Source organism: Pteropus alecto, unplaced genomic scaffold (genome assembly GCF_000325575.1).
Source record: "Pteropus alecto unplaced genomic scaffold, ASM32557v1 scaffold24, whole genome shotgun sequence".
NCBI lineage: Eukaryota > Metazoa > Chordata > Mammalia > Chiroptera > Pteropodidae > Pteropus > Pteropus alecto.
Window position 1 is genome coordinate 28666208 of NW_006439192.1, and position 26372 is coordinate 28692579.

The following is a 26372-nucleotide window of genomic DNA, read 5'->3' on the forward strand; positions in this document are numbered from 1 at the left end:
TTTTTAATATTAGTACCCTTAATCTATGCTTTCAGGTTTGTAATAATTTGTCTAAATCATCTTACGTAAATACTTGCTTTCTGTATTTCCAGAGAATATACATTTTAGACCCTTCTAAAGTTATTCTAAATTTTAAGATACAATTTATGCCTCCCATCTCCCATGCTTTTAATCAGTATCCATTTCTTCACTCCTCACATAATTTCTTCCAACTGATTCCACCTACCTAATTCCCTAATACCCTTCCCTTCTTAACAAAAACCAGCTCATGAAGGAATAAGGGACAGTAGAAGAAAGTACAGTAAATGAAACTTAAAAATACCCAACATATTCACTTCCATGATCATTTTTACTTTCTGTGTATGCTTTTAAAATTATGACCAATTAGTCTTGAAGGAGAGGAATGATACACTTAATTCTTTGTGAATTTTTATGGAGAGCTATGCAGTCAGGTGAAAAATGAAGACACTAGTTATATTTGTTTTTCTAGTTTGGACCATTTTCAGAAAAATATGACATTACTACAGCCCCTGGACCACCAGATCAATGCAAGCCCCCTCAAGTGACATGCAGATCTGCAACTTGTGCACAAGTAAATTGGGAGGTATTGTAAATTCTATTGACTTATATTTATTTTCTTAAGCAGTTAGAATAGTTTATATATAAGAATAAAGATATTGTTCATGTTGTCTCCTAAGTTATACAAAGAGTATGTCCAGTCAGATTCACATGGTAAAAAGTGCGTTCTTTTTTCCCTTTGAAGTGTTTAAGTAAAGTATAGTTGCATTACAAGTATTTAGATTCTTGTTCACGGTGTGTTTTGTATTTTATCAAAAGCTTTGTCTCAGGACCGACATATTGAACCTAACTAACATTCAGTACAAACATTCATAGGAATTAGTATAATAGTATTTCTCATATTTATTATCTCCAGTATATTTATTGTGTATAGTAATAATCAGTAATGATCAGTAATGATAATTACATTTTCAGTTTCCTTTGAAATTTAACAAAGAAAATGTCCATGTATGATTAAACATTTTATATTAATAGAATTATTTAGAAGTATATTTACCTTCAAATATTCTTTCTAAAGCTATTCAGCCCTTTCTATTTCTAATCGAAAACAAAGTTTTATTTTTTTGACCAATCTTAAATTCAGGTGCCTTAATGAATAAAAATATAATATTGAACAGTCTTAATTCTGCTTAAACATTTTAAAGAAATTCAAAGGCAGTCTCATTTTTGATATGCTTGGGCAAAGAACATTTTTGCCCAAAAGCTATTTATTCATTGTCAAAACTTAAGACTTTTATCCTTTTTTTAATTTAAAGGTCCCTTTGAGTAATGGAACTGATGTCACTGAATATCGATTGGAATGGGGAGGAGTTGAAGGAAGTATGCAGATATGTTACTGTGGGCCTGGTCTCAGTTACGAATTAAAAGGACTTTCACCAGCAACTACCTATTATTGCAGAGTCCAGGTAAAGGCAAATGAGGGCCTTGTCACTTACTCTATCCAGGGTTTTCTGAGCATTTTCATAGTCATGTCTTTGTTAACTAAGGGCTCTGTTAATTTGTAGGCTCTGAGTATTGTGGGTGCAGGCCCTTTCAGTGAAGTAGTAGCCTGTGTGACGCCAGCATCAGTTCCTGCGATTGTGACTTGTCTTCAAGAAATAAGTGATGATGATATAGAAAATCCCCATTATTCACCTTCTACATGCCTTGCAATAAGCTGGGAAAAGCCTTGTGACCATGGTTCAGAAATCCTTGCCTACAGCATAGACTTTGGAGATAAACAGCCCATGACAGTAGGAAAAGTTACAAGCTATATTATAAACAATTTGCAACCAGATACAACATACAGGTACACTATAAAAACTATGTTAATTTTTGCCTAGACCAGAGAGACAGTTTAAATAGAACACTGGTAAACTAAACTTTTTTGCATTTTTAATTTGGCACTTAGAATACGAATTCAAGCTTTGAATAGCCTTGGAGCTGGTCCTTTCAGCCACATGATAAAATTAAAAACTAAGCCTCTCCCTCCTGATCCACCTCGTCTGGAATGTGTTGCCTTCAGCCACCAGAACCTTAAGCTGAAATGGGGAGAAGGAACCCCAAAGACATTGTCAACAGATTCTATTCAGTACCACCTTCAAATGGAGGATAAGAATGGAAGGTAGGTGTTTTTAATTGCTGTTTTGTGTAGTTTTTTAGATCTTAAGCATGTTAAATTTTATAAACAGTAGAAGTAGATAAAATCTTTAAAAACAGAATTCTCATAAGAAATAATTTTTAAGTATGCTGTTTTTGAAACATCAGAAGGCACAATGAAGATTTCCTGGTTTTGACTTGTGCGTGGGATGCCAAGAGAGAATAAATTAAGTGGGATATTCTTTGGCTCTCTTCTATAACCCATTTACCCACTTAATGCTAGGAAAAGAAAGATAGTCTTTGCTAGCTTTTCAGTGCTTACAGTAAATGATTGATGGCCTTAAGGCCTCTGAGATCCTTGAGGGCAGGGATTATATCTCAGTCTCCTCCACACTCAGGGCCTGCACATTAAATGAATAAAGTTCATTTCCTCACTGTTGGTTCTCAATCAGACTCTAATTATCCAGGGCCCTTGCTACTCAGGTTCTTATCTGTGCTGCCATCCTTTACATTTTTTGTTAAATTCATGCCATATATTTCCCCACTAAATCATGCATTTGAATTACAGTGTTACTCAAAATATTTGTAATATACATTATTCAAATGCCAATATGGGGCATTACACAGAGCAACCCAGTATTGATCATTTCCTGAAATCTGTGCTTCTGTGAATGTTAACCTTTGTTCTTGGCAGAATTTTATGGACTCTGTATCATAATCTCTAGATTATGACAAATCTCTAGACAAATCTCTAGATTTGTCTTGCCACAGGTTTTTGGTATAGCCATTTATCTTTAATATATGTTGTTATTGTTCAATGAATTAATTATTTAAGTTATTTTCATTCCCTTTCCAGCATTTATATTTAGGGTAGTACAGGAAGGTTTATTGGAAACATCTAATAAGTCTTTGGTTGAAAGATAATAGAATAAAAATTCTATTAAATATAGATTATATTATAGTCTATATTACAGAATTTCACAATTATTTTTTTAATTAAATTTATTGGGGTAACAATAAAATTATATAGGTTTTGAGTATACAGTTCTATAATACATCATCTGTATATTGCACTGTGTGTTCACCACCCAAAGTTAAATATCTTTCTGTCACCATATATTTGACCCCTTTTTCCCCTACCTTCCTCTCCTCCTTCCCCGCTGCCTTCTGGTAACCACAAAACTATTGTCTGCATCCCTGAATCTGTAGAACGTCACAATTAATATTTAGCTAGCACCTAGGGAGTTATTATAGGGTATGAATATGGCTAGTGGCCTTTGGCTGTGGAAAATAAAATTTTTTATGATATTGTGAATTTACTATATAAATTTAGTAAATCAATTGAATATTATTACTTTCCTTCTCATTGATTTTTTACAACTATTTATGCTTACGGTCGGAGTGCTACTCCAGCTATTCCCTGACCACAGGTTTTGTTATTGTTCAACTTTTTCCAGCAGTGGTTTGTTCCCTATCATTAAAAGGGAAAAAAATTTTTTTGAAGATTAGAAAGGCAAGCTTTATCCAATTATTGCTTCTTGGAAATACTGTTACTTCAGGTCATTAAATATTTCATTTTTTAACCTGACTACAGTTTTCAGACTATTAGAACATTTTAGTATTCAATTTCCAAAAATTTAGAAAACAACCAGTTAAAAATATTGGGGAACATTCAACTTAGGGGTAACATATATGATGTTAAATTTCCCACCAGTTTGAGTGGATAATTTATGGGAAATTATATATTCTCTCATACTGCTATGTAAATTTCTAGGAAACATCACTAAATCAGCTAAAATTATGCCTGGAAGTTGAGAATTCTTTTTTTTTTATGAGACAAACTATATGCCTATGACTCTAGTTAGAAATAATTTATAATGAAAATTGTGGTGTGGATCAGAGAAGCCTGAAAAGAAACAGTTACCATGGTTGGATATGAAATTTAGCAATAAATTTTCAGAAAACCATGTCAAATTAGGAAATTTACCAATTCTATGAATTCATCATGTAATGGAAAAACACATATTAATCTAATGGAAAAACACATATTAACCATTCCTGGCATTAAATTCTAGGAGTAACTTATTATCCCTAAATTATATCCCAATTATACTTTTTTAGTAGTTTTTAAATATAAGGTAGTCAAGGATTATTTTTAATGAATTATTTCCATTTTAGGTTTGTATCCTTATACAGAGGTCCATGTCATACATACAAAGTACAAAGACTTAATGAGTCAACATCCTATAAATTCTGTATTCAAGCTTGTAATGAAGCAGGGGAAGGTCCTCTCTCCCAAGAATATATTTTCACTACTCCAAAATCTGTCCCAGCTGCCTTGAAAGGTAAGTTATACATCCTCAAGTTATTTTCTTTAATAACAAGTTAATTTTAAATGCATTTTCATAAAGTCCATTATGTACTGTTATTAGAATTTATCATCAAGTGTATGTCTAAAATGCTGGACACCTACGTAGTTTCACTCAACAATAAAAGCTATTTTATCTGGCACATTGATCCTCAGACAAGTACTGATTAATTTCAGAGAGGTTCTTATTTTAAAATGACCTCAACAAGATTGTACTTTGTACAATGGTAAAATTCCTCACACTCTGAGGACAAATCACAAAGACTTCTAATACAATGTCCTGGATCATGTACTTGAATATATCGTTTGTTAAAGAGATTCATAGATAACAGGACTGTTCTTGACTAGTGTTTCCAGTAATGTCGATGGAGTCTCACCAAGTCATTTTTCTGTTCCCTCATCCAGTTTAGTGTCTCTTAGCCTTATGAGGATTGCTGATTTTTTAATTCCTTTATACCCCACTATTAAGTGAAACAGTTATATGTGTTCAAGCAACTAGGGGTATTTCTCAGCTCATCTCCTTAAAAGATTTATTAAATATAAAATTTTATGTTCTAGTTATACTCTTAAAAGTACTATAGTAGTTGTTTTTGAACTGCCATATACCCACCCTTCTATTGGCTTTTTAGCTCAGCGAAAATACTGCTTACCTTAACAGATCTTTCAGTCTAACCATTGTAGCATCTGTACACTGTACAGCCTGGAGATAATAAGAGTAAATCATTGACCATTTCTCTGCAAATTTCAAAAGTTCACTGATATTTATTTCAAGTTTATAACTGAGTTTTAAAGGTTTGTTGATTTTAATTAAAACAAGTATCCGTGTGATGTTCCAAGTTAAAAATCAAGTACAGCAGATTTTATATTTTGTTGTTGTTGTTGTTCTCTATAGCCCCCAAAATAGAGAAAACAAATGATCACATTTGTGAAATTACATGGGAATGTTTACAGCCGATGAAAGGTGATCCAGTTATTTACAGTCTTCAAGTTATGATGGGAAAAGATTCAGAATTCAAGCAGGTATGTGCAATATACATTTTTCTGTGGATATGTATTTTTACCTTTCTCATTTTTATATATTTTCAATGCAAGATTTGACTATCTTTATCTTCCTGATTCAAAAACATTTGTTCAACTCACAAATACAGAGAACAAATTGATGGCCACCAAATTGCGTGGGAGGTGTGAAAAGGTGAAAAGATTAAGAAGGACAGATTGGCAGTTATGAAAGTAGTCATGGGATGTAAAGTAAGGCATAGGGAATATAGTCAATAATGTAATAACTATGTGTGCTGTCAGATGGGTACTAGACTTACTGGGTGATTACTTCACAAGTTATATAATTACTATATTGTACACCTCAAACTAATTTAATATTGCAAGTCAACTGTAATTTAAAAAAAAAAAAAAGATTTTTTCAGTGCTTGTTATGTTCCAAAGCTGAGTGACTACACAGTATCTCAGGATTCAAAATCTTTGTATGTGAACTACACTGAAACAGATTATTCATTCATTTGACAAGTATTTATTGAAATCTATGCCAGGCACCTAGGATATAACACTGAGGAAAAAGTTCTTGCTTTCATGGAGCTTACATTCTAGTATAAAAAGAGATACTAAAAGCAGTGAAACACATCAATATATCCTATGTTAAATAGTGTTAATTGCAGTGGAGAAAAAATAAAACTAGTAAAAGGAATAGGGACTACTCGGGGGAGGGACAGCCAGTGCTATTTCATTAAGGGCAATCAGATGACATTTGAACAGAGACCGAAAGGAAGTAAATATTTGGGGAGAAGAGTATTCCAAGAAGAGAAAACAATAGGTGCAAAAGACTTGAGGTAGGAGCATGCTTGTGAAATTTAATGAACAACAAGGAGGCCAGTATGCCTAGGGCAGTGTGAATAAGGGGAAGAAAGGTAGATTCATTCAGGTGGTTAATGATAGGAGGTTCGTGAGTGGTATGGAGATCATGTAGGTGGACGTTATAGGCCATACTGTGACTTTTACTCCATGTAAAATGAGAAGCCAGTGGAGGATTTTAACCAGAGTTGTCACATGGTCAAACTCAAGGTCATTTTGGCTAGAGTGAGGCAAAGACAGGAGCAGAGAAGGAAGCCTTTACAATAATATTAATTGTTATAATGCAGTGTTATAAATATGACAGTTATTGTGGAAGCCTAGAAGTATCTTCCTGACCAAGAAATTTCAAAGATAAAGAACTTTTTATGTCCAAAAGCCTAAGTTCTATCTGCATTTCATCGGATTTTCCCCTTTTTGCTGTCAGCCTTCTTGATTTTGAGGGCTCTTAAGCTGGGTTGTTTTCATTTTAGTATCTCACCTATTTTCTTTTCCCACTGGAAAATCAATCATCTTTATTTCAGCCTTCCATTATAGCTATTAATAATAGAATATTTTCCAATGTAGATTTTTTTTATCCAAGTTTTATTAAGTATGGAAGTATAATTTCTTAACTGAAATTACAAAAGGCCCCAAAGAGTCATATTAAATTTGGCATGTAATTGTTTTTCTTTATTAAGCCATCTGCAAATTGACATAATTAGATAATTAGATTTGAATATAATTTACAGATAAGCAGGTTTCCTTCCAAGGAGGAGGCAAAATTAATATTACAGAAAATGTAATTACATGTTTAAAGGAAGTAGGGACCCCACATTTAAATAGTATGTGAATTTTAATAAAACATATCACTACATAAAACGGCAATGCTAATTCTAATTTAACTTAAAAGCTAAACCCTGTCATCACTTTCACTTAACTTCGTTGACTGTAAGCACACTATAAAATTTAAAATACTGATTTCCTTAGAATTTTATCCTATTATTATTTAAATTTCATAAATGTTAATAAAATTTTATGATTTATTAGCAAGTTACTTTCTAAAAGTTTGAAGGTTGTTTTTGGAGTTTAATTCCATTCATATAATTTGATATTTTACTTAAAATGTATTTGATATTCGACAAAAATGTATTAAATACTACATATGGAGAAATACGGGAGGCCATATTATTTAGTTACTGATTTCAAGAAAGTTTAGAATTAAATTTAGCAAGCAAGCAGAAATGTTATAATCATGACATTTTACATAGCCAAACAAATAAAAGATCATAATAAAGATAAAACCTACTTTATAAAAAGGAATAATTTATTGCAGCTGGACTTTGGAATGTTTTCCAAAAGGCATGTAATTTAAATGAGTCTTTTGCAGGGGCTGGTAAGTCTAGTAGGAAGCATTCTCTTAAGGCTCAGGAATGGAGTGTGTAGTGGAGGAGGCCAGGTCTTGTTGGGTCTTTATTCTGTAGCAGTAGGAACTGTTGCTGTTTTTAAGAAGGGAGATTATTATTTATATGTTGGTGGTTGAGTTTCTAGGCTAGCCTATAAAAATGTGTTTAACCTATAATATTGTTGGGTTTGGGGATTTGGAAACAAATTAGCCTGGCAGCAACAACTACTTTTGACCCTGAGCCAAATTTAGAAGCAAATTTATTTCTTTGCATTCTTCCCTTTTTTTATCCTCTTTGATCATTCATTGGCTTTGACCAGCTCTTGCTTGGCTTCTTGCTGGTCTGTGCACTGCCATGTAGCACCTCTCCTAGAGTTGCCCCAGTTTCTAAAATTATACTCTCCCTCTGACTCTTGCCTTCCTGTCTTACACACATAACTCCCATATACAGTGTGGCTGACTTTATTAGCATTAAGAGAAAGACTACTTGCTTGCGAAAATTCATGCCAAAAGTCAGGTGTCTACTGGCTCTTTTAGTCGTCTCAGAAATATGTATGTTTTTAAAAGCAAGTACTTTTTAACCAAAATGGCATTGCAAGTGATATAACAAGGTGAAATGAAAATATTGGAGGACAGTAGAGCCACTTCAAAGTAGATCAGCCCCATCTGGGAGTCTGGACCTAAGGCAGTTCTTGTGTCAGAGCTCATTATGTTGCAAATGACAAGAAAACCAACTCAAACTGGTTTATAAGCAATTAAGTGTAAATCCTCTTAAGGAGGAGCCTGAAGGTAGTCACGCTGCAAGACTAGGTGATCCGGAAGCTCAATGGGGTCATCAGGCACACAGTTTCTTTCCCAGTCTTTAGTGGCTGCCTTCATCCATGGGGAACTTACTCTTCCTCATCACATGCAGGAAGCAAAAAGCTCTTTGGGTTATAAAGAACCATGACAATGCTAGGACTTAAGCTAGCTAGAGCCCACCTCTGGAGTTAAGAGTCAGGCCAGCTTCTCCTAGTACATGGGCTGGGTAAGCGAGAGTTTGACAACCCATCCAAAGTCAGAATACTGTTGGCAGTGTCGAGAATTGGTGGTGGGACAGTGGCCTAATGGATTCTGTACAGCTTCTTCCTTTACGAACTTAGTTTCTCAAAAACAGTGCTCCTCAGAGTGGCCTGCAGACCTAATGAACCCTAATGTCTTTGAGTGGGACCCACATTTCTATTTTGTTTTGAAGTTCCAAGTGATGGATACATTACTTACATATGATACATTTAAGAACTGCTCTAAAAGCTCCAGGTTTGGTCTACAGCCATGCTACCCTGAACAAGCCGATCCCGTCTGATCTCGGAAGCTAAGCAGGGTCAGGCCTGGTTAGTACTTACTTGGATGGGAGACCACCTAGGAAGACCAGGTGCTGTAGGCATAAAAAAAATTTTAAAAAAAGGGATTGTAAGCTGACAAGGTCCTTGCAAACTGTGAGGTCAACCAAGGGTTGCCTCGCCTAAAACATAAAAAATAAACAAAAATAAAAGCTCCAAGTTCACTTATAACTCCCTCAGCAATAATAGAGGGGAATAATGGTAGAGACAAGAGCTATGTGGTTATTTCTCTACAGTCAGTTGTCTGAAGGTTTTTACTCTTCATATATTGATTACTACAAAATAATTATTTGCAATAGTATATTCATAAATTATAGAAAGATCACATTAGGTGGCCGTATGTGCCTATTTATATGATAGCATATGCCTTATTATATGTCATAACAAATAATTACTTTTAAATATAATCTAAATGCATAATAAATCTTAAGGAGAGATTTAAATGTGCACTCAGTGTAGAAGTAACGTATGGCTGAATTCATTGTCTTATCTAACTGCTATAAATAATATATACTGTGCATATTATTCAATGTAAAGTCAAGTTGTAGATATGTAATGTACACAAAGTAAAAATAGTTAAACAGAATTTGTTCCTCTGCAATGACAGAGATTATCTTTGATGGTAAACGTGTACACTGTTCTTAAAAGATAACAAGGACTATTTTGAATTTTAGTATAAGTACTTTGGTAAGTTAAAGGTTTTCCTGTAAAACGCTGGTGCAGTTGGCATACTATTTCAAACTTCTTGGCCAGCTAGGAATGCACAAAATTCACAAGCTTAAATTTATTTTTTAATTAAAATGCAAAGTAAAAACAGTAATCTCTTACCTGCCATTCTCTTAACTATAAATCTGCATTGATATTTGCTACCATCTGCTTATAAATGGGCTGCTTTATTTTTGTTTTAATTATATGTAATACTATATATGCAATAACTGTAGGCCAAAAATTATTAATTTATTCGAGTTTTTACTTGCCCTTTTCTATTTATTAAAGTCACAACAATTTTACCTTGTCAATATGAAAAGGGTGGAGAGGTGGAAATGGTGTTATTCATTTTAATTCTTATTTCTCATTTTAAGACCTAATTCAGCTCATCTCAAGCTTGAGGCTTATTTCAAATAGCTTCACTTAGATACAGAAACCTTTTTAAATTAGCTTAAGCAAGTTCATCAGCTTTCTTCAGTCCTGTATTTATAGTTTCTTATAAGATTTCTCCCTGTTTAGATATTCTCCCAACATCTAAAACACAACATTGAAAACTTCATCTCATCATCTTCTCTCTCAATCTCTCCTCTCCAACTTTCTCTTTACTTCATCAGTGTCATGAACACTAACATCATTTTGGTCCCCAAGCTTTAAACTCTTGGAAGACTGGCCAGTGGGCGGCGGGGGGGCGGGAGGGGGGAGAGGGCAGGCGGGGCGCAGCAGTTGTTAACTCTTGTTCAGATAATAGTCATTTCTGAAAATGGTCAATAAAACCACTACCAAGACCTCATAACCTTGTGCTTTGATACAACAAGCGGCCCTCTCCTGCCCAACTCCCTCAATCCCTCACTCAGCCTTATGATCAGGGTGCCTTAAACACTTTTTAATATCACATACCTAAAGTGGCCCTCGTGGAATTAAACCTAAATTTCCAACTAGTGTATTAACATATTTCTTCCTCCCTGTCAAATCTCAGCTATGACCCTTATGCTATTTGTTTTTTTCTCCTAACTGTATTATCATGTTTATTTGGATACAAATTAAGGTAGTATCATGTTTATTTGGATACAAATTAAGGTGAAGAAATTTTTAAAGACAAATATAAATATCATCCATTATATCCATAAGACAAATACATATTTTTTACTTTTATTAAGTTGGCCTCATTACATGTGCTGTTTCTTAGTACATTCTAATATAACCTGATTTACCTAAGTTAGTCCTTTTACCATCACCTAGAGATGAACCATTTCTATATTCCCACTTCCTGAAACTCTCATCTGCATCCTTAGAACTAATGCATATTTACCATTTTCTTTAAGATTCATTTTAGGCTTACTTCCTTCAATAAAAATTGCTTTATATATCTTCTCAGTACCCACTTATACACATTTTGAAAGTAAAAATAGTCAATGATTCACTAATTCAGTTGCCTTTTATTAAGTACCTATTATATGCTGGATTCTGGAGACAAAACTGTGACAAAGATTTTAACTTTGCTCTATTGGGAGCAAACCAGGATATAAAAATTTAGATTTGCAACACAGATACAATTAGGCAGGTAAAGTTGCGTGGAGGAATGCTAGCCCAGGTTTTGATTAATGTGACATACAGCCCACCAACTAGCTGAGAGAACTCAACTGGGAAGTCAATGTGAGCCTGGGTTTTCCTGTGTACAGAATCAGGGATGGGACTTATTAATGGAAATGATAGCTTCCTATACTGAGCACTCAGTACATGCTGGGCACTGTGCTAAGTGCTTTAACAAATATTAGTTTAATTTATTCTCATAATTACCATGCAAGAATAACTACTATTATGTTTGTTATACTAAGGTAATTGGTCTAAGCTCACATGGAGTGTAAAGTAGTAGAGCAGAGCTTGGACTCAGGGGTGACCTGCTCCAGTATATAGTCTCTTAATCACTACCACACTCTCCTGAAAATCCTTGGAATTCCATTCTTGTTATTTCTCTTCTAAAGGATAGGCAGAGGAGTTGAGTTTTAAGATCCAATTCTTTTATTCTAAGTGATCTCTCCTCTTTTAAAGTATATAAATGATTTGCCATAGGTACCTATAGAAAACTCTTCTTACTCATTGTTTCATTCAATAGATATGTTTGAAATTGTGCAGGAACTAGTTATTCAGAGGCATAACGGGCAGCAAGATTATACACTCTTCCTCTTCTCATGGAATGATTTCACAAAAGTTGACTTCTTACATTTGAGGAAACCAGGGAAAAGCCTGTGGGCTGACTTTGCTTGTTCTGTAGCTCCTATGGGGGTACATCTTCACTTCTTCACTAGTCTGTAAGTTCTGTGAAGGTAGATCTCACATCCTCACTTTTCAAATTTCTCCTGTCCTTATACAACAGACAGATAAGTTCTTTAATGAGTATTTTTTTAATATAATTTAAAAGATAAAAGCAGTGGCACTAGTTATGGGTCAAAAAATAATTCTAAAACTAGCCAATTTTAAAATAGATTATCTGCCCAGCCTCCACACATAATTCTTTTTCTAATATTAACAGATTTACAAAGGTCCCGACTCTTCATTCCGGTATTCAAGCCTTCAGCTGAACTGTGAATATCGTTTCCGTGTGTGTGCCATTCGCCAGTGCCAAGACCCTGTGGGGCATCAGGACCTAGTAGGTCCCTACAGCACAACAGTGCTCTTCATCTCTCAGAGGACTGAACCACCAGCCAGCACCAACAGAGACACTGTGGAAAGCACAAGGACCCGGCGGGCACTTAGCGATGAGCAGTGTGCAGCCGTCATCCTTGTGTTGTTTGCTTTCTTTTCCATTTTGATTGCCTCTATCATTCAGTACTTTGTAATCAAGTGAAAATATAACTTTATTTTTAATACTGTATTACATTTTATTTTGTCATGTACTAAAATTATTTCTGTATTGCTTTTACAAAAACTGGCATTTAGCACTGGCACTGAGACTATAGTACATCGTTTTTGCCATTTTCAGTGCTTATATTGTTAGATAGAGGCTGGCACCTTATTAGAATGCAAGCCACAGAAATAGCAATTTGGGGGTTTTTGTTTGGGGCTTTTTCTTTCTCTTTTTTTTCTTATTTTTTCTTTATTCCTTTTTTTTTTTTTTTGACATGCCTTCTTGTCAAACTTCCTAAGGGGTAACAATATATAATTGATATTTTGACCAGTCAGCATGAGTGTAACAGTGGCAACCTGATCTAAAGATCTAGTGAATGATTCAGAATGATTAAAATTTACACTAACATGCTATATGAAAATGTTAAAGTCTGATGCTGTGAAAGCAATCTAGTGCTATATTTCTACCTCCTCATTTGTCTTAATTATTTGGTAAGTGGGATTATGATGAATAACTGGAGGTGCTTCTTAGCAAACAAAAACTGGATGAAAGAATATGCATGAAAAAAAGGAACCTTCTTGTTTGATAAATGTGGAGTTCTTCATTACAACTATATATATATTCATGAATTCACAGATAAGCCACTTAAAGCACAGTTTACTTTGGCCTAAATATTTTAATGTTTACTCAGAAGGCACCTCTTAATGTCTTGAGGATATGGAAAAGAATTGAGGACTTTTAGATAGTTACTCTTTAAACGTAATCATAACTCTGAATTTCAAACCTGTTTAATTTGGTTTTGTGAACTTCTGAAGTACATGTATGTGTATAAGGACATGCACATACATATGTGGCATATATATAAACTATAAATACCAAGTGTAGAAATATATATATACACATGTACACACACTCACTCCATTTATCTGGTATAGGCTAATTTTGAAGAACTCCCATAAATTTTGCTGCTTCTTCCTTAACTACTGCCATCACCATCAGAATTCATAATCAAACCTAACCTTTTTTGTTTGGGAAGCCAAATTCAAAGACAAAATTAATTTGCACCAGTAAACTTCAAGCTGCTTTCTTTCTTGAAAAACTAATGTTTAATGTAATGTCCGTTTGGATACTTCTGAATTGTTGATTGCATGTGGTTAACGTTGCATTAGAGCACTTTGCAATTGCATAATTCATTAATGTTTTGTGAGCTTGCATTTGTGAGTTATTGGATGATCAGATTGTATTTTGTCAAGTATCACATTGTACATCTTGCATAGATGTCAATGACTGCCAGTAATAATACAGTTTGTAATGAAACTATCTAAAATTCTTGTTTTATCACATCTGTTATCTGTAAAACACTTGTAACTAGTCTTTTTAATTTATTATTTGAATTTTAGGATAGCGAATCACTAATTTTTAGTTGCTACAGTTAGCATTTTAGTGATTACTAAGCACTTCTGTCAGTCTTTGATAAAGGACATGTTTTGTGCTTTGAAGATCTCTGAAGAATTCCTCATATTAGAATGGGCATGTGTTGTTTTATGTCAAATGATCTGTGCTGTAGAAAAAAACATTAACCTTTGTTCAAAAAAGAAATGGATAAACTTGGCCTTTACAGGTGGTAAGAATGATCTGTCACTATCATATACTGTATGTTTACATTTTATTTAAATTTAATCTCATGTATAGGCTGAAAACTTTCCCCAAAAACAAGTGATTGCAATTGTTTTCTAGAAACTTCTTAAAAGTGCCACATTTGGCAGTACAAATGAGTTTGAGTGTAGTAGCCCAGAGATTTCTATATAGTTGAATGTCTAAAATGGTAAAATGTGCCACTGTGGCAGTTACAGTGGCTTATGTTTTTCATAGTAACTCAAATGAACTCCTATTTTTGATAGTAAATGTCATTTAACAGTGTACTTGCCATTTGAACCTCTGCAAAATTAGTGCAGAGGAGAAAACAATTTTTAATGTAATCTTGATTTTACCTCATATACTGTACATTCCAAAAACTCTAAACTTTTTAAAGATTATAGATACACTACCAAACATATCAACTTAAAATTGTATAAGGTTGAACTTCATACAAATGAAAAAATATAATCTCATAAAAGATGCATAAACTATGTAGCAAAAGTATCTTTAAAATCCATGGAAAATAAAAGTTGTATCATTCTTTTTTGAGATATGTTTATTGTATTCACATGCATTCATTAGCTGCCTCTTTTAGAAAATGATCTCTCCTCTTGCAGTGGGCTTACAATTTCCCAACAGTATTCAAATCTTCAACATGACAGGACTCATGTTCAAGAACATAAAGACCAGTAGATTAAAGAATGAAATTAGTTTTATCCTAGTGACTTGATTTTGGTGCAATTTATTAGATATCTTGCTTCCTTTATATCTATAAAGAATAAGGACAGGTCTGAGGTAAATCTCCAACCTCTCCTCACCTTTACTGTATTCTTCACCTATTTCCTAGTACTTTCTTTCTCCCACCTCCAGGGGCCTGGAACCTTCCCGTTACTGGCTCTGCTATCTTCCCCACATCTGCCCTCCACTATAAAGTTCAGCATTCCCTCTTATTCATCCCCTGTTAAAGTTTCCATTCCACAGACCTCATCCAGGGATACATCGCTCTTTAAAATCCTGGTGGCTGTCTAATTGCCACAACTGCAGGTACCATAATAAAAATTTTTAATGTTAAGCTGACGAAGAGATACTTTGGATGTAGGAGCATCAATCAACAGAAGCCGCTAATTATGAGTCCAGCCTTGAGAAGAACATGATACTGATTTACAGTGTTGCACATCACCTCATTTTTTCCCCCATAGATTGGAAACGGGAAATATCCACATCATGTTTGAGCATTCCAGGGTTTGGTTTCCAACACAAACACCTCACTATCATGAACAGATTCTCTGCAGGAGGCTCCCATATTTATGGTGGCTCAATCTAGCAAAAAGACTGCAAAAGAATGGTTCCCTTAAACCTAGTTATCCTGTAACCCAACCACTTACCATCAACATAGGCAATGATGATGCCCTGTGTTTTAAAAGAGCTTTTTAAATATTCTATTTCCGCATGCACTTTTTAAGATAATGTATGTGCCCTCAAGAGTATCTTTTTATGTATTCATTATTTTCTCCCTGATATAGTTGAGGAGAGAAACACTCAAAAAAAAAATTGACGGAAGAACTAAGATTCTAACAGTTATCCTCAAATTCTCATTATTTAGGGTGGTACCTTCAAATGTTTAGGTGCTATAAAGGATTGTTTTTCATCTTATATAATAAACAAGATATTTACTAAGGGAAATTTGTCAAGGGAAGTTTCAAAACGATAGATTTTGAAGCTACGTGGCCCATTCATATCCTAACAGCATCTATTAGTCACTCAATACATGCTGGGCATTATATTCAGTGCTTTACCTTAGTTACATAATCCTCTTAATTGCTGTGTTAAGTATCAACTGAAACAAGTCAAGTACTCTGCCAAAGGTCACATAACCCCCAAACGACCACTCTCCTAGTCCTGGATTCTAAGAAAGAAATTACAATAATAATTGACTTTTATGCGTTAAAATAATGAATTTATGATATTGTGTATGTCAGACATTGTGCTAAACACTTCCCCACAGCCCTCTAAGAATTGAGATCAGAAAAGGAGAATGTGGTATATCAGACTAAATGAGAAGCTCTAATATCTTTCCTTTAGAATTTCATTCTTTGATATTTGACTCCCATTTTGAGCCCACACCCATCTCTAGGAATAACCCATTGTCTTAAATATTCATCCGAGGATGAAAATACCTTTACTGCCCCTTACCACAAATGAGAAAGGCTAACTGTTCAAAAAGGGAATATAGCTACAATGTGCATGAACCTCGAAAACAACATGCTAAATGGAAGAAATCAGACACAAAAGGTCACATATTATATGATTCTATTTATTGAAATACCTAGAATAGGTAAATTCATAAATACAGAAGAGATTAGTGGTTGCCAGGGGCTGGAGGGAGGAGGAAATGGAAAATAACTGAATGAGTATGGATTTTATTTTGGAAATGCTTGGGAACTCAATAGAGGTGGTTGCACAACATTGTGAATGTACTAAATATTTAGCCACTAAATTGTTCACTTTAGAATGGCTAATTGTAATATGAATTTCACCTTAATTTCTTTTTTAATGGACTATAAGACCGATCCTAAAGACATATACAGGACTACAGAATCGGGAACATTATCAAGTCGAAATAAATTGACCTAGTCATCAAATCCATTTTGCTAAGGACATGGGCCAATTTCTCACTTCCTTTCCAAACTTTCTGGACCTTGCATGTTCCCACTCCTTTCAGTGGGTGGGTTGTGCCTAGTTTACAACTGAATGTTTTAGGTATGTACTTGAACGCCATTAAATGATCCGGCCTGCCCAGACCTAAGTTATCAGCTCTGATTCTTTAATATTTCTTAGATGATCTAGTAGCCTTAGAGAAGAAATTGCATTTTACAGTTTCACAGTTTACCAATGACAGCTGCTTTGCAGTAAGAATGTTTACGTATAGTAGTATAAGACCTTTTTCTCACAGCCTATATTCTGAAAAATAATCTAGAAAACATTTGAGGAAAATTCATGTGTTAGGTGCTCAAGTAATGATACAAATAGAATTTATAATTCTCTAAATTTGACTCAGATTAATTTAAACCAGCATGAAGTCTAGTATCCAGTCATGCTATGAAAAACTTGGAGTCCATTCATTGTAAACTTGGGTATAGAGGGTAAAATGACAAAGAAATGGGGAGTACACACATTTCCAGAAAGAGCACACATAGTTTATAAAAATAGCTAAGAATTATCAAAAAAAAAAACATTTTAAAAGATACTGTAAATCCACTGTAAATAAAAGTATGGTACTACCATTCATTTGGAAAAAATTAAAACTGGAAAACAATGAGAGGGGATTAACTCTTACGACGGGAAATTACGCCTTCATGTACTCTTTTGATCAGGCACGTCCACTGACACATATCCTACAGGTCTATTCACCTACTTGTGTCATAATGGACAACGCTATTCACTGCAAACCTGTTTGTAACAGCAAAAGGCTGGAAATTACCTAAACGAGCAACAGTGGGAAACTGGTTAATAAATTGTGTATCTAAAGCAATGGAATACTATGTGGCTGTAAGAAAAAGAACACGGTAGCCTTCCATTTACTGATCTGGAAAGAATGCCAGGATTGATCATTAAGTTAAAAAGCAAAGTGAAGAATAGTGCAGGTACTCTGGTCAGGTGTCCTAGTCTTTAAGTCTCCTGGGTCCAGGCACCAGACAGGTGAGTGAATGAGCCTTCACATGATGCCAGCCCCCATATGTCAAGCTACTCCCAGCCATTGGGGTTTTCGCAGCTGAGGTCCGAGACATCATGGAACAGAGACAAGCCATCCCTGAATTCCCGATCTGCAGAATTAGCACAATTAAGTGGTTATTTTAAGCCACTAAGTGGTCTGAAATTGTGTTATGAAGCAATAGTTACTAGAAGACATTGTTCGAATTCCAAAATACAAAGTCCCCTGCCTGGTGCTTACAGGGCTTCTGTTTGTGTCCAAAGGAGCTGGAGACTGGAGCAAAAGCTGCTCCAGGGAGCAAAAGGGACAGTAAAGGGCTTTGAGGGACAACACTGAAGGAAGATGAGCAAACAAGTTGGAGCAAGTGCTTCCTCCCCTCCCCCTGCCTCCCAGCATTCCTATTAACAAGCCTAACAGGGAACCAGTGGGCAAAGGAGTAGTTTGCAGAATCCCAGAAGGGTGGGTTTGGAGCCACGGACAATGGCCTAAAACCAGCATAGTCACTTTTGGTGTTCGCATTTAAGAGGTGGCCTCCATTTTCACTCTTCCACTACTTACAGAGATGCTATATGATCAAAGCTGCCTAGAATAGCTCAGAACAGTGAGCCAGCAAATGGAGATAACTGCTCTGGACCATTCTCCAGACTTGAAAACTATTCTTGGGGAACAAGAAATAAACGTAAGCTGTTAGCCACTGGCCTTTGGAGGCTGTTGTTTCAGGCAGCATAACATCACCTCTCCTCTGTGCTCACCAGGTGCTCCACCTGCAGATATGGCATTCAGACTGTGCCCTGTTGAGGTCTGAAGGGTAGAAGGTGTTTTTTAAAAAATTGGAAGGAGGGGCGGCAGAAGCAGATTACCCAGAGGTAGTGCTTGTAGGCTTTTCCAGGACTTCTTGCAATTCAAGCAGTTGCATCATAAACAATGTTTATATGTTTTCTTTATTTTCATCTTCATGGCAATGTTGAGATTTTTGCAATTATAGAGCTAAGAGACTCGTGGCTTACGTCTCAGTCTCCTTGACTTTGAGAGCGGCTCAGTGCTCTAAATCTACACATGGCAGCATCAAGACAGCTGTGTTCCTGTGGCTGCTGGGTGCACAAGATGTCACCAACCACATCACATCACAGCAGAGAGAACACGACTAGGAGAGCCCAAGCTGGACCCAGGGCAGGGCTGCTGTATTGTGGGAGCCAGGATAGTCATCTCTGAGCAGAGATTGTCAACTGGGGCCATAAGTGGGTACCAGAATCCCCGACAGGGTTTTTTCAAGTCCTATACCCTCTTCCCAGCCACCGCTCACAGGGACTCACTCCCCCTCCAGTATCTCCTTCATAATTGTTGCCATAGTAGACCTCCTCTCTCCCTATCAGGAGAAACTGGGACCTAGAAAAAATTGCTAAAAAAAAAACAGTTGCAGAGTAACTGGAATCTGTACAGCTCACAAAAGCTTGCCTGGATTCGCTCCGCCATGTCCCTCCCTGCTGTGCAAGAGAAACCTGGGGAGGCCTGAGGCCCCAGGCCAGGGCAGCAGTCAGGTCGTGGAGGTGAGGTTCGGATAGAGCTGGCTCTTGGTCTTCTCTGCCAGGACTTCCCCTTCTGGGGCCAGCTCCGCCATCCTGCATATTATTATATTAGAAGCATTTCCTGGCACCTGGGCTCTAGAGGAGCCAGTGAATCTTGCAAATGAGGAAGAGACTGGCTGTGAAGGCCACGCAACCACTGTGTGAGGAATGATGGCTGTGGGGGGCAAGCAGAGTGGGTGTCTATTTAAAGGTGGCACCTGCTTCTCAGCTGGGATTGCCACCACCTTGGGGAACGTGGGCCCAGAGAGGCCAGATCTTCTCATTTTGAAAGACTAGCTGAAAATCTGGAACTCTGTGTGAAATTTCACAACTGTAAAAGGTTGGCTCAAAGGCTATGAAATGTATCTCAATTGCTGTGCACGTTCACTTTTCAACCTCTGCCTCACAGAGTGTAAAACCTGCGGAGTTTGTACAAGTTTCAACAGGTACATTGCACGTTATGGATATATCCTAATGCTCCTTCCATATCCTTCCATTTCTCCACAAAATCTACTTTTCGGAATAAAGATAAAAGACTCCAGTCGCACAGACTGGAGAAGCAGACAGCACTTCCACTTGCTAGAGGTATGACCTGAGGTAGCTTCTCTGTACTTCAGTGTTCTCCTCTGTAAAATGGATGTGCTGAAAGGACTCACATCCTAACACTGCTGCTGAAGCTTAAACAAGTTAATATATGCAAGTGCTTGTAACGGTGCCTTGCACAGAGCAATCATTCGCTTTATTTTTATTCAAGACATCCCAGCCTTCCCAAAGCCAACTTGTGAGGCATCCAGCTGGGGCCGCCAGCTTATTGGTGACACCAACCTCTAACTTCCAGGGACACAGCCATAGCTGGGCCAGATCTAGACTCACTCCACACAAGGTGGAGCAATACTCACAGGGTAGAGAAGGCAGGTGTCCACATACCTGGCCTACTGAGAATGTCCTCTTCCTCTTATCAGATGAAGTATGAAGTCAGCAAGCTGGTGGAGGACCTTAGAACTACAAAGCAGAAAGCAGATTTAGTCATTCTCCAGATATCTGGTCTCATTCCTTTCTAAAATATGGAATGCCGCATCATTATAATAATCTGCCTTATGGGCCAAGTCATACTTGAGCCACAACATACCAATGATGTAGAAAAAGCCTGTTGTGCATCCATCTCTCCATATCTGTATTCCATCTCGAACTAGATTACCAGTGAACACTTACTGAGCACCCACTGGAACAGAGCACCGTTCTCAACTGCTGGGAATTGTAAAGAACAGAAGTTTATTTGTTCCCTGAGTTAACAAAATATTCTCATTTTGTACCAGGTACAATAGAAAAAGAGCACAGAACACAACAGATTAAAGCCCTGCCTTTCAGAGCACACGATGTTGGGAGATGAAGCGGGACAGAAAACACATAGCTAAGAAAACTAAACAGTAGTAGGTCAGTTGGTAATAAGCTGTAAGGAGAGAATGCAACAGAGAAGTGAGGTCTGAATGGAGGGTGAGCAGCACAGAACAGTCGGAGAGGGTGTAGCTGGCATGGTGAGCCTGCGTGACACAGGCACCAATTTGAGACCCACTTAGCCCTTCTCAGAGCGGCCATGGTGGGTGAGGAAAGGAGTGAGAGGCTGGGGTGACCACCGAGCCATGGAGCGGAATGGAAAAAAAGAAAGAGACTCGGGGCGACAGCCTATGAGAGCCAGGGTGGAGGGGAAGGTGTCAGGGAGTCCCCAGGAGCATCACTGTGTCAAAGAAAGGGACCACAAATTCACTATCTAAATACCTCTGCCTCTGGGGTTAACAGAGCACCTGACGGCCAGGCAGGAAGGTGACACTGAACTAGAGTCTAGCAAATGCCAGCCCGGGCACCCCAGGAACCAGCACAAAGCTGGATGCCCCCTCCCTTCTGGTTTCATAAGGACTTTTGAGTCACTGGACATCCCCGTCTTATATACCTTAGCCCCCTAAGGTAAAAGCGGGGAAGTGAGAGGAGGCAGTGGGAGAGGCTATGCATGTTACCCAAGAGAACTGCATACCACCCAGGGTAGGGGGCCCCAAACCCCGAGCCACAGATCAGTACCGGTCCGTGGCTTGTTAGGAACCAGGCCTCACAGCAGGAGGTGAGCAGTGGGTGGGTGAGCAAAGCTTCATCTGTATTTGCAGCTGCTCCCCAGCGCTAGCATCACCGCCTCAGCTCCGCCTCAGATCGTCAGGCATTAGATTCTCACAGGAGTATCCGACCCTGGTGCTAAAAGGTTGGGGACCACTGACTTAGGGAGATTGTTTAATTCATCCAACTGGACTATACTTTACTTGGGCTAGATAATGAATTTTCTCTTACTACTCAGCAAGAGCTCAAGATAAGATTAGATCAACTATAGATGAAGAAATTACATTTTCTCTGCTTAGGGGAGGAGAGAGGAAGAAAAAGTGGAGACAGTGATTACAAAAACCCTTTTGAGGAGTTTTGCTGAAAATATGGAAACGAACCAGAAGGAGAAAATTTGATGATGCAAGGGACAGAGAAAATTGCAAGGGTGATAGCCTTGAGGAGCCAAATGAAGTACTGAAGGGGCAGAGCTGGCTTTGGGTACAGGCACCACGCAGCCATTCATGTGTGTGGGGATGGGGAATAAGGGGTGGTGAGTGGATGTGGTGGTGAGAACATGTGGAGTTTCTCTTCTGATTGCTTCTCTTTCTGAGAATCAGAGTGCAGGGTCACTGAGAGTGAGGATGAGGGAAGAGGTACTGGGGGTTGAAGACAGAGATTGTACAAAAGAGTGGCCTGGAGGGTGGCAAAGTGGATACAATAGGATAAGTATGAGAGTGGCCAGGGAAAAGTAAGTGCCATTCTAGGGGTTGTGAATTTCAAATGAAACAAGTTATTTGGGAGCTAAAAGAATTCTGTTTAGCCAGGGTTGTGATTGTGTGCTGGTCCAGGAGACAAGTATGATGACAACAGAGAAGGCACGAGAGCCGAGGGTGTTTGCCTGGAAGTGATCGGGATCACTCGTGGAGTTTAAATTGGGTAAAGTGAGGGATAAGGAAAAGGGAGGAAGAGCAAGCGACTGAAGGTCCCAGTGTGGTTGAAGGATTGTAAGAGTTGAGGTATTAGAGAAAATTAGCTAGAAAGATGAGCACTGGAGGTCAGAAACTGGGAGACCTGAAAGAGATGGAGGAGGACTCCCAGGTCCCGGTCATATAAGGTGTAAGGGATGTCCACAGGAGACGCTGCCTGAGATGGGGTGGAGGACAAGGTCACTGACAGAAAAGAGAGACTGAGGCATTGCAAGACTCCTGCATGCAGGTGTGAATTTTACCCGGGGGAGTGCCTGAGAGTGCCTCATCAGGGGATGAGGGTGAGTGACGGGGAAGGAGCTGGAGAGGGCAGAGTCTTCAGAAGTTAGATTCGAGGATAGCTTTTAGGATAGCTGGGACAGGTACCCCTCCTGCAAGCTCCAGTAGTGAGAGGACTTCAGGGAAGCATGTCCCCAGGGCAAAGGCAGGTTTCAGTTCCAGAAAGGAGAAGGGAACTTTGGGGAAAGAAGTTGAAGACTGAAACCACAGTAGGCTGGGTGAGGAAACTGCTAGAGGTGTTCATGTACACAAAGAGATAAAGAACTTCCAGAAAAGTTCTAGAGCATTCTGTGGTGCTTTGAGTGAGAACTGCAGAGCCAGAACGCTGAGGGGGCACAGTGGGGCAGTGTGGCCGGACATCATAGGGCCTGCAGACTCTGGAACCTGGCTGACTAGAGTTCAAATGCCAGTCCTGCCTCTTGCTGGCTGTGTGAACTCAGGGGAGCTCCATTTTGCTCACAGGGAAAATGAGTTCTTAAGGACATGAGGATTAAATGGAAAGCACAGGGCCAAACAACACATCCTGAGTGCTCTTGTCATTAAGACCACAACGAATTGACTCAAAAATCAGTTTTAGTCTTGCCCCCAGAATTTGTTCTTTCTGGTGTTGGCAAATGCTCTGCTCTTTAAGTGTATAAAATGTTTTGTACATGGGAACAATATAGCACATGTTGAAGTACTCAAACGTGCACTAAGTACTTAAGCCTTGTTCTTTAAGATGAGTATACATGGTCATGCCCATAGATTTCAGAGTTACAAGAGACAGTTGAAATTATTTGGTCATCTCCCTCCACTGCCACTCGCGAATTTACAGGAGAGGCGAACCGGGCTGGGTGAGGCTGGGGACTGACTCGAGATTACTCAGCTGTACAGCCACGACCAGAACCCGGGAGGTACTCCAGAGTCTGCTCTAGACTCCGCTTCTACTCTAGTATTGCGGCAGGTTTCCCGAACCGTCAGGACGCAGCCACCACTAGCTGAGGGTTCTTAGAAGGTCCCCTCTGTACCCGACCGACAAAAGCGCCGGCCCTCCGCAGGATGCAGTAACCTATCTCACTGGGGTTCAGAAATCGCTTCCCGAGACGGGGCGGGGCTGGTGCGAGGCGGCCGCCCGCCTTATTCCAGTTGGAGATGGAAGCGCCCTGGAAAACGACAGCCCTAAGCGAGGGTGCAGGAGTGGGTCGGGCGGTGTCCGGGGGCGGAGACTGCGCGCTCCTGGTGGGGAGCGCCTCGAAGCGGACCCTGCAGAACTGCGTTCCCGCGCGGCGGGGCTCGGGCAGCGTCGCCTCAGCTCGGCAGTGTGGGTAGGGGCTGGGTGCGCGCGCGACCCACGGGCTGCCAAAGCAAGCGCTTCATCCGCCCAGCCATGCGCTAGGCTCCCGACCCCCTCCCCGGGGCGCAGCGGCGCCAGGGAACCCCGAACGTGGCGCGCCCATGGGCAGCCCCTGGAACAGCAGCGACGGCGCGGAAGGCGCACGGGAGCCGCCCTGGACCGCGCTTCTGCCGTGCGACGAGCGCCGCTGCTCGCCCTTCCCCCTGGGGGCGCTGGTGCCGGTGACCGCCGTGTGCCTGGGGCTGTTCGCCGTCGGCGTGAGCGGCAACGTGGTGACGGTGCTGCTGATTGGGCGCTACCGGGACATGCGGACCACCACCAACCTGTACCTGGGCAGCATGGCCGTGTCCGACCTGCTCATCCTGCTCGGGCTGCCCTTCGACCTGTACCGCCTCTGGCGCTCGCGGCCCTGGGTGTTCGGGCCGCTGCTCTGCCGCCTCTCGCTCTTCGTGGGCGAGGGCTGCACCTACGCCACGCTGCTGCACATGACGGCGCTCAGCGTCGAGCGCTACCTCGCCATCTGCCGCCCGCTCCGCGCGCGCGTCCTGGTCACCCGGCGCCGCGTTCGCGCGCTCATCGCCGCGCTCTGGGCGGTGGCGCTGCTCTCTGCCGGGCCCTTCTTCTTTCTGGTGGGTGTCGTGCAGGACCCCGTTGTCGAGGAAGACCCCGGTGTCGACGCGCTCCCGGACCTTAACCGCTCCGCGCAGCTCACTCCACCGGCCGGCGCTTCGCGGCCGCTGCCGCCGTCGCTCCTCGGGTCCTCGCGGGCGCCACCCCTGTCCCCGCCGTCCCGGCGCGAGGCGGCAGCGGCCGCAGCGCTGTTCAGCCGCGAGTGCCGGCCGAGTCCTACGCAGCTGGGTGTGCTGCGCGTCATGCTGTGGGTCACCACCGCCTACTTCTTCGTGCCCTTCCTGTGCCTCAGCGTCCTCTACGGGCTCATCGGGAGGGAGCTGTGGAGGAGCCGGGGACCGCTGCGAGGCCCGGCCACCTCGGGGCGCGAGAAGGGCCACCGGCAGACGGTCCGCGTCCTGCGTAAGTGGCTCTACCTCTGTTCCAAATACGCCAACCCTCTAGCTCCCAGGCCTTGGAGCCTCCTCTAGCGACGTCCCCAAGGGCGCCCCTGAGGGTGGGATACCCGGGTCCCCTAAACAGCAGTGATATTCCAGAGCTACTGGGATCCGTGAGCCGGGCTGATCCAGGACGGGTAATTGGAGGCTTTTAAGCCAACTGCCTGTCTCCGTTAGATGCTGCGATTGTGGACTCTCAGAGGATTCTAGAGAAGACAGGGTAGATCACATTAAGCTAAAATTTCTATACTTAATGTTAAGTTATTCTGAAGGTTAAAGTGAACCATGCCCATACAAAAAAAAAAAAAAAAGGCTATGCAGACCCGTTGCAGAATTCTTTTCAAGGGAAAGTAGAGAACATGCCTCTGAAGTGGCTGTGTGGAAGAAAGCCTGCCAGAACAGCTTGTTCCTTCTGCTTTATGTCCAGCCCTGAAAACACATATATGAGCCAAATATGCCGCTTTAAAGCAAATATCGATGCTGTCTGAAGCATGGTAGTTTTCTGGGGTGAGGATTTGGCTAAGTCAAAGTTTTATCTAATTTGTTTTGCTGTTACTGCTTCTGGTGGATTTGTTTTCCGGTGCTTTAGCTAATTCTGGTCTGGTGTCTTGTTTTACAGTGGTGGTGGTTCTGGCATTTATAGTTTGCTGGTTGCCTTTCCACGTTGGCAGGATCATTTACATAAATACAGAAGACTCCCAGATGATGTATTTCTCTCAGTACTTTAACATTGTTGCGTTGCAACTTTTCTATCTAAGTGCATCCATCAACCCAATCCTCTACAACCTCATTTCAAAGAAGTATAGAGCCGCTGCCTGGAAACTCCTGCGGGCGAGACAGTCCACACAGAGAGGTTTCTGCAGAAGCAGAGACACCAAGGGAGACACGGGAGGAGACATGGCTGATTACACGGAGACCAGTGCTAATGTACTGACACCTGCCGCCAGCACAACCAAGCAAGTCGCTTCCTACCACAGTTCTGAAACTTCAGAGAAAACAGGTCTGT

At 39.9% G+C, this 26372-nt stretch overlaps 2 protein-coding genes and 1 pseudogene across 3 annotated transcripts in view; all 3 read left to right on the plus strand.

Moving 5' to 3' along the window:
* Nucleotides 1-14888, plus strand: part of FNDC3A (fibronectin type III domain containing 3A) — a 181523-nt gene extending 166635 nt beyond the window's left edge. For both annotated transcript variants that reach the window (XM_006916448.2, XM_015592884.2), the window contains 7 exons: nucleotides 491-604; nucleotides 1335-1484; nucleotides 1584-1867; nucleotides 1970-2182; nucleotides 4336-4502; nucleotides 5418-5545; nucleotides 12387-14888. In XM_006916448.2, coding sequence (XP_006916510.1) covers nucleotides 491-604; nucleotides 1335-1484; nucleotides 1584-1867; nucleotides 1970-2182; nucleotides 4336-4502; nucleotides 5418-5545; nucleotides 12387-12701 — 1371 coding nt within the window. In that variant the 3' untranslated portion in view covers nucleotides 12702-14888. The remainder of the gene's footprint in view (nucleotides 1-490; nucleotides 605-1334; nucleotides 1485-1583; nucleotides 1868-1969; nucleotides 2183-4335; nucleotides 4503-5417; nucleotides 5546-12386) is intronic.
* LOC112483360 lies at nucleotides 9071-9192 on the plus strand (annotated as a pseudogene).
* Nucleotides 14889-24400: 9512 nt separating the features above from the next.
* Nucleotides 24401-26372, plus strand: part of MLNR (motilin receptor) — a 4804-nt gene continuing 2832 nt past the window's right edge. The window contains exons 1-2 of the mRNA XM_006916488.1: nucleotides 24401-25331; nucleotides 25986-26366. Of these exons, the coding sequence (XP_006916550.1) occupies nucleotides 24401-25331; nucleotides 25986-26366 (1312 nt within the window). The remainder of the gene's footprint in view (nucleotides 25332-25985; nucleotides 26367-26372) is intronic.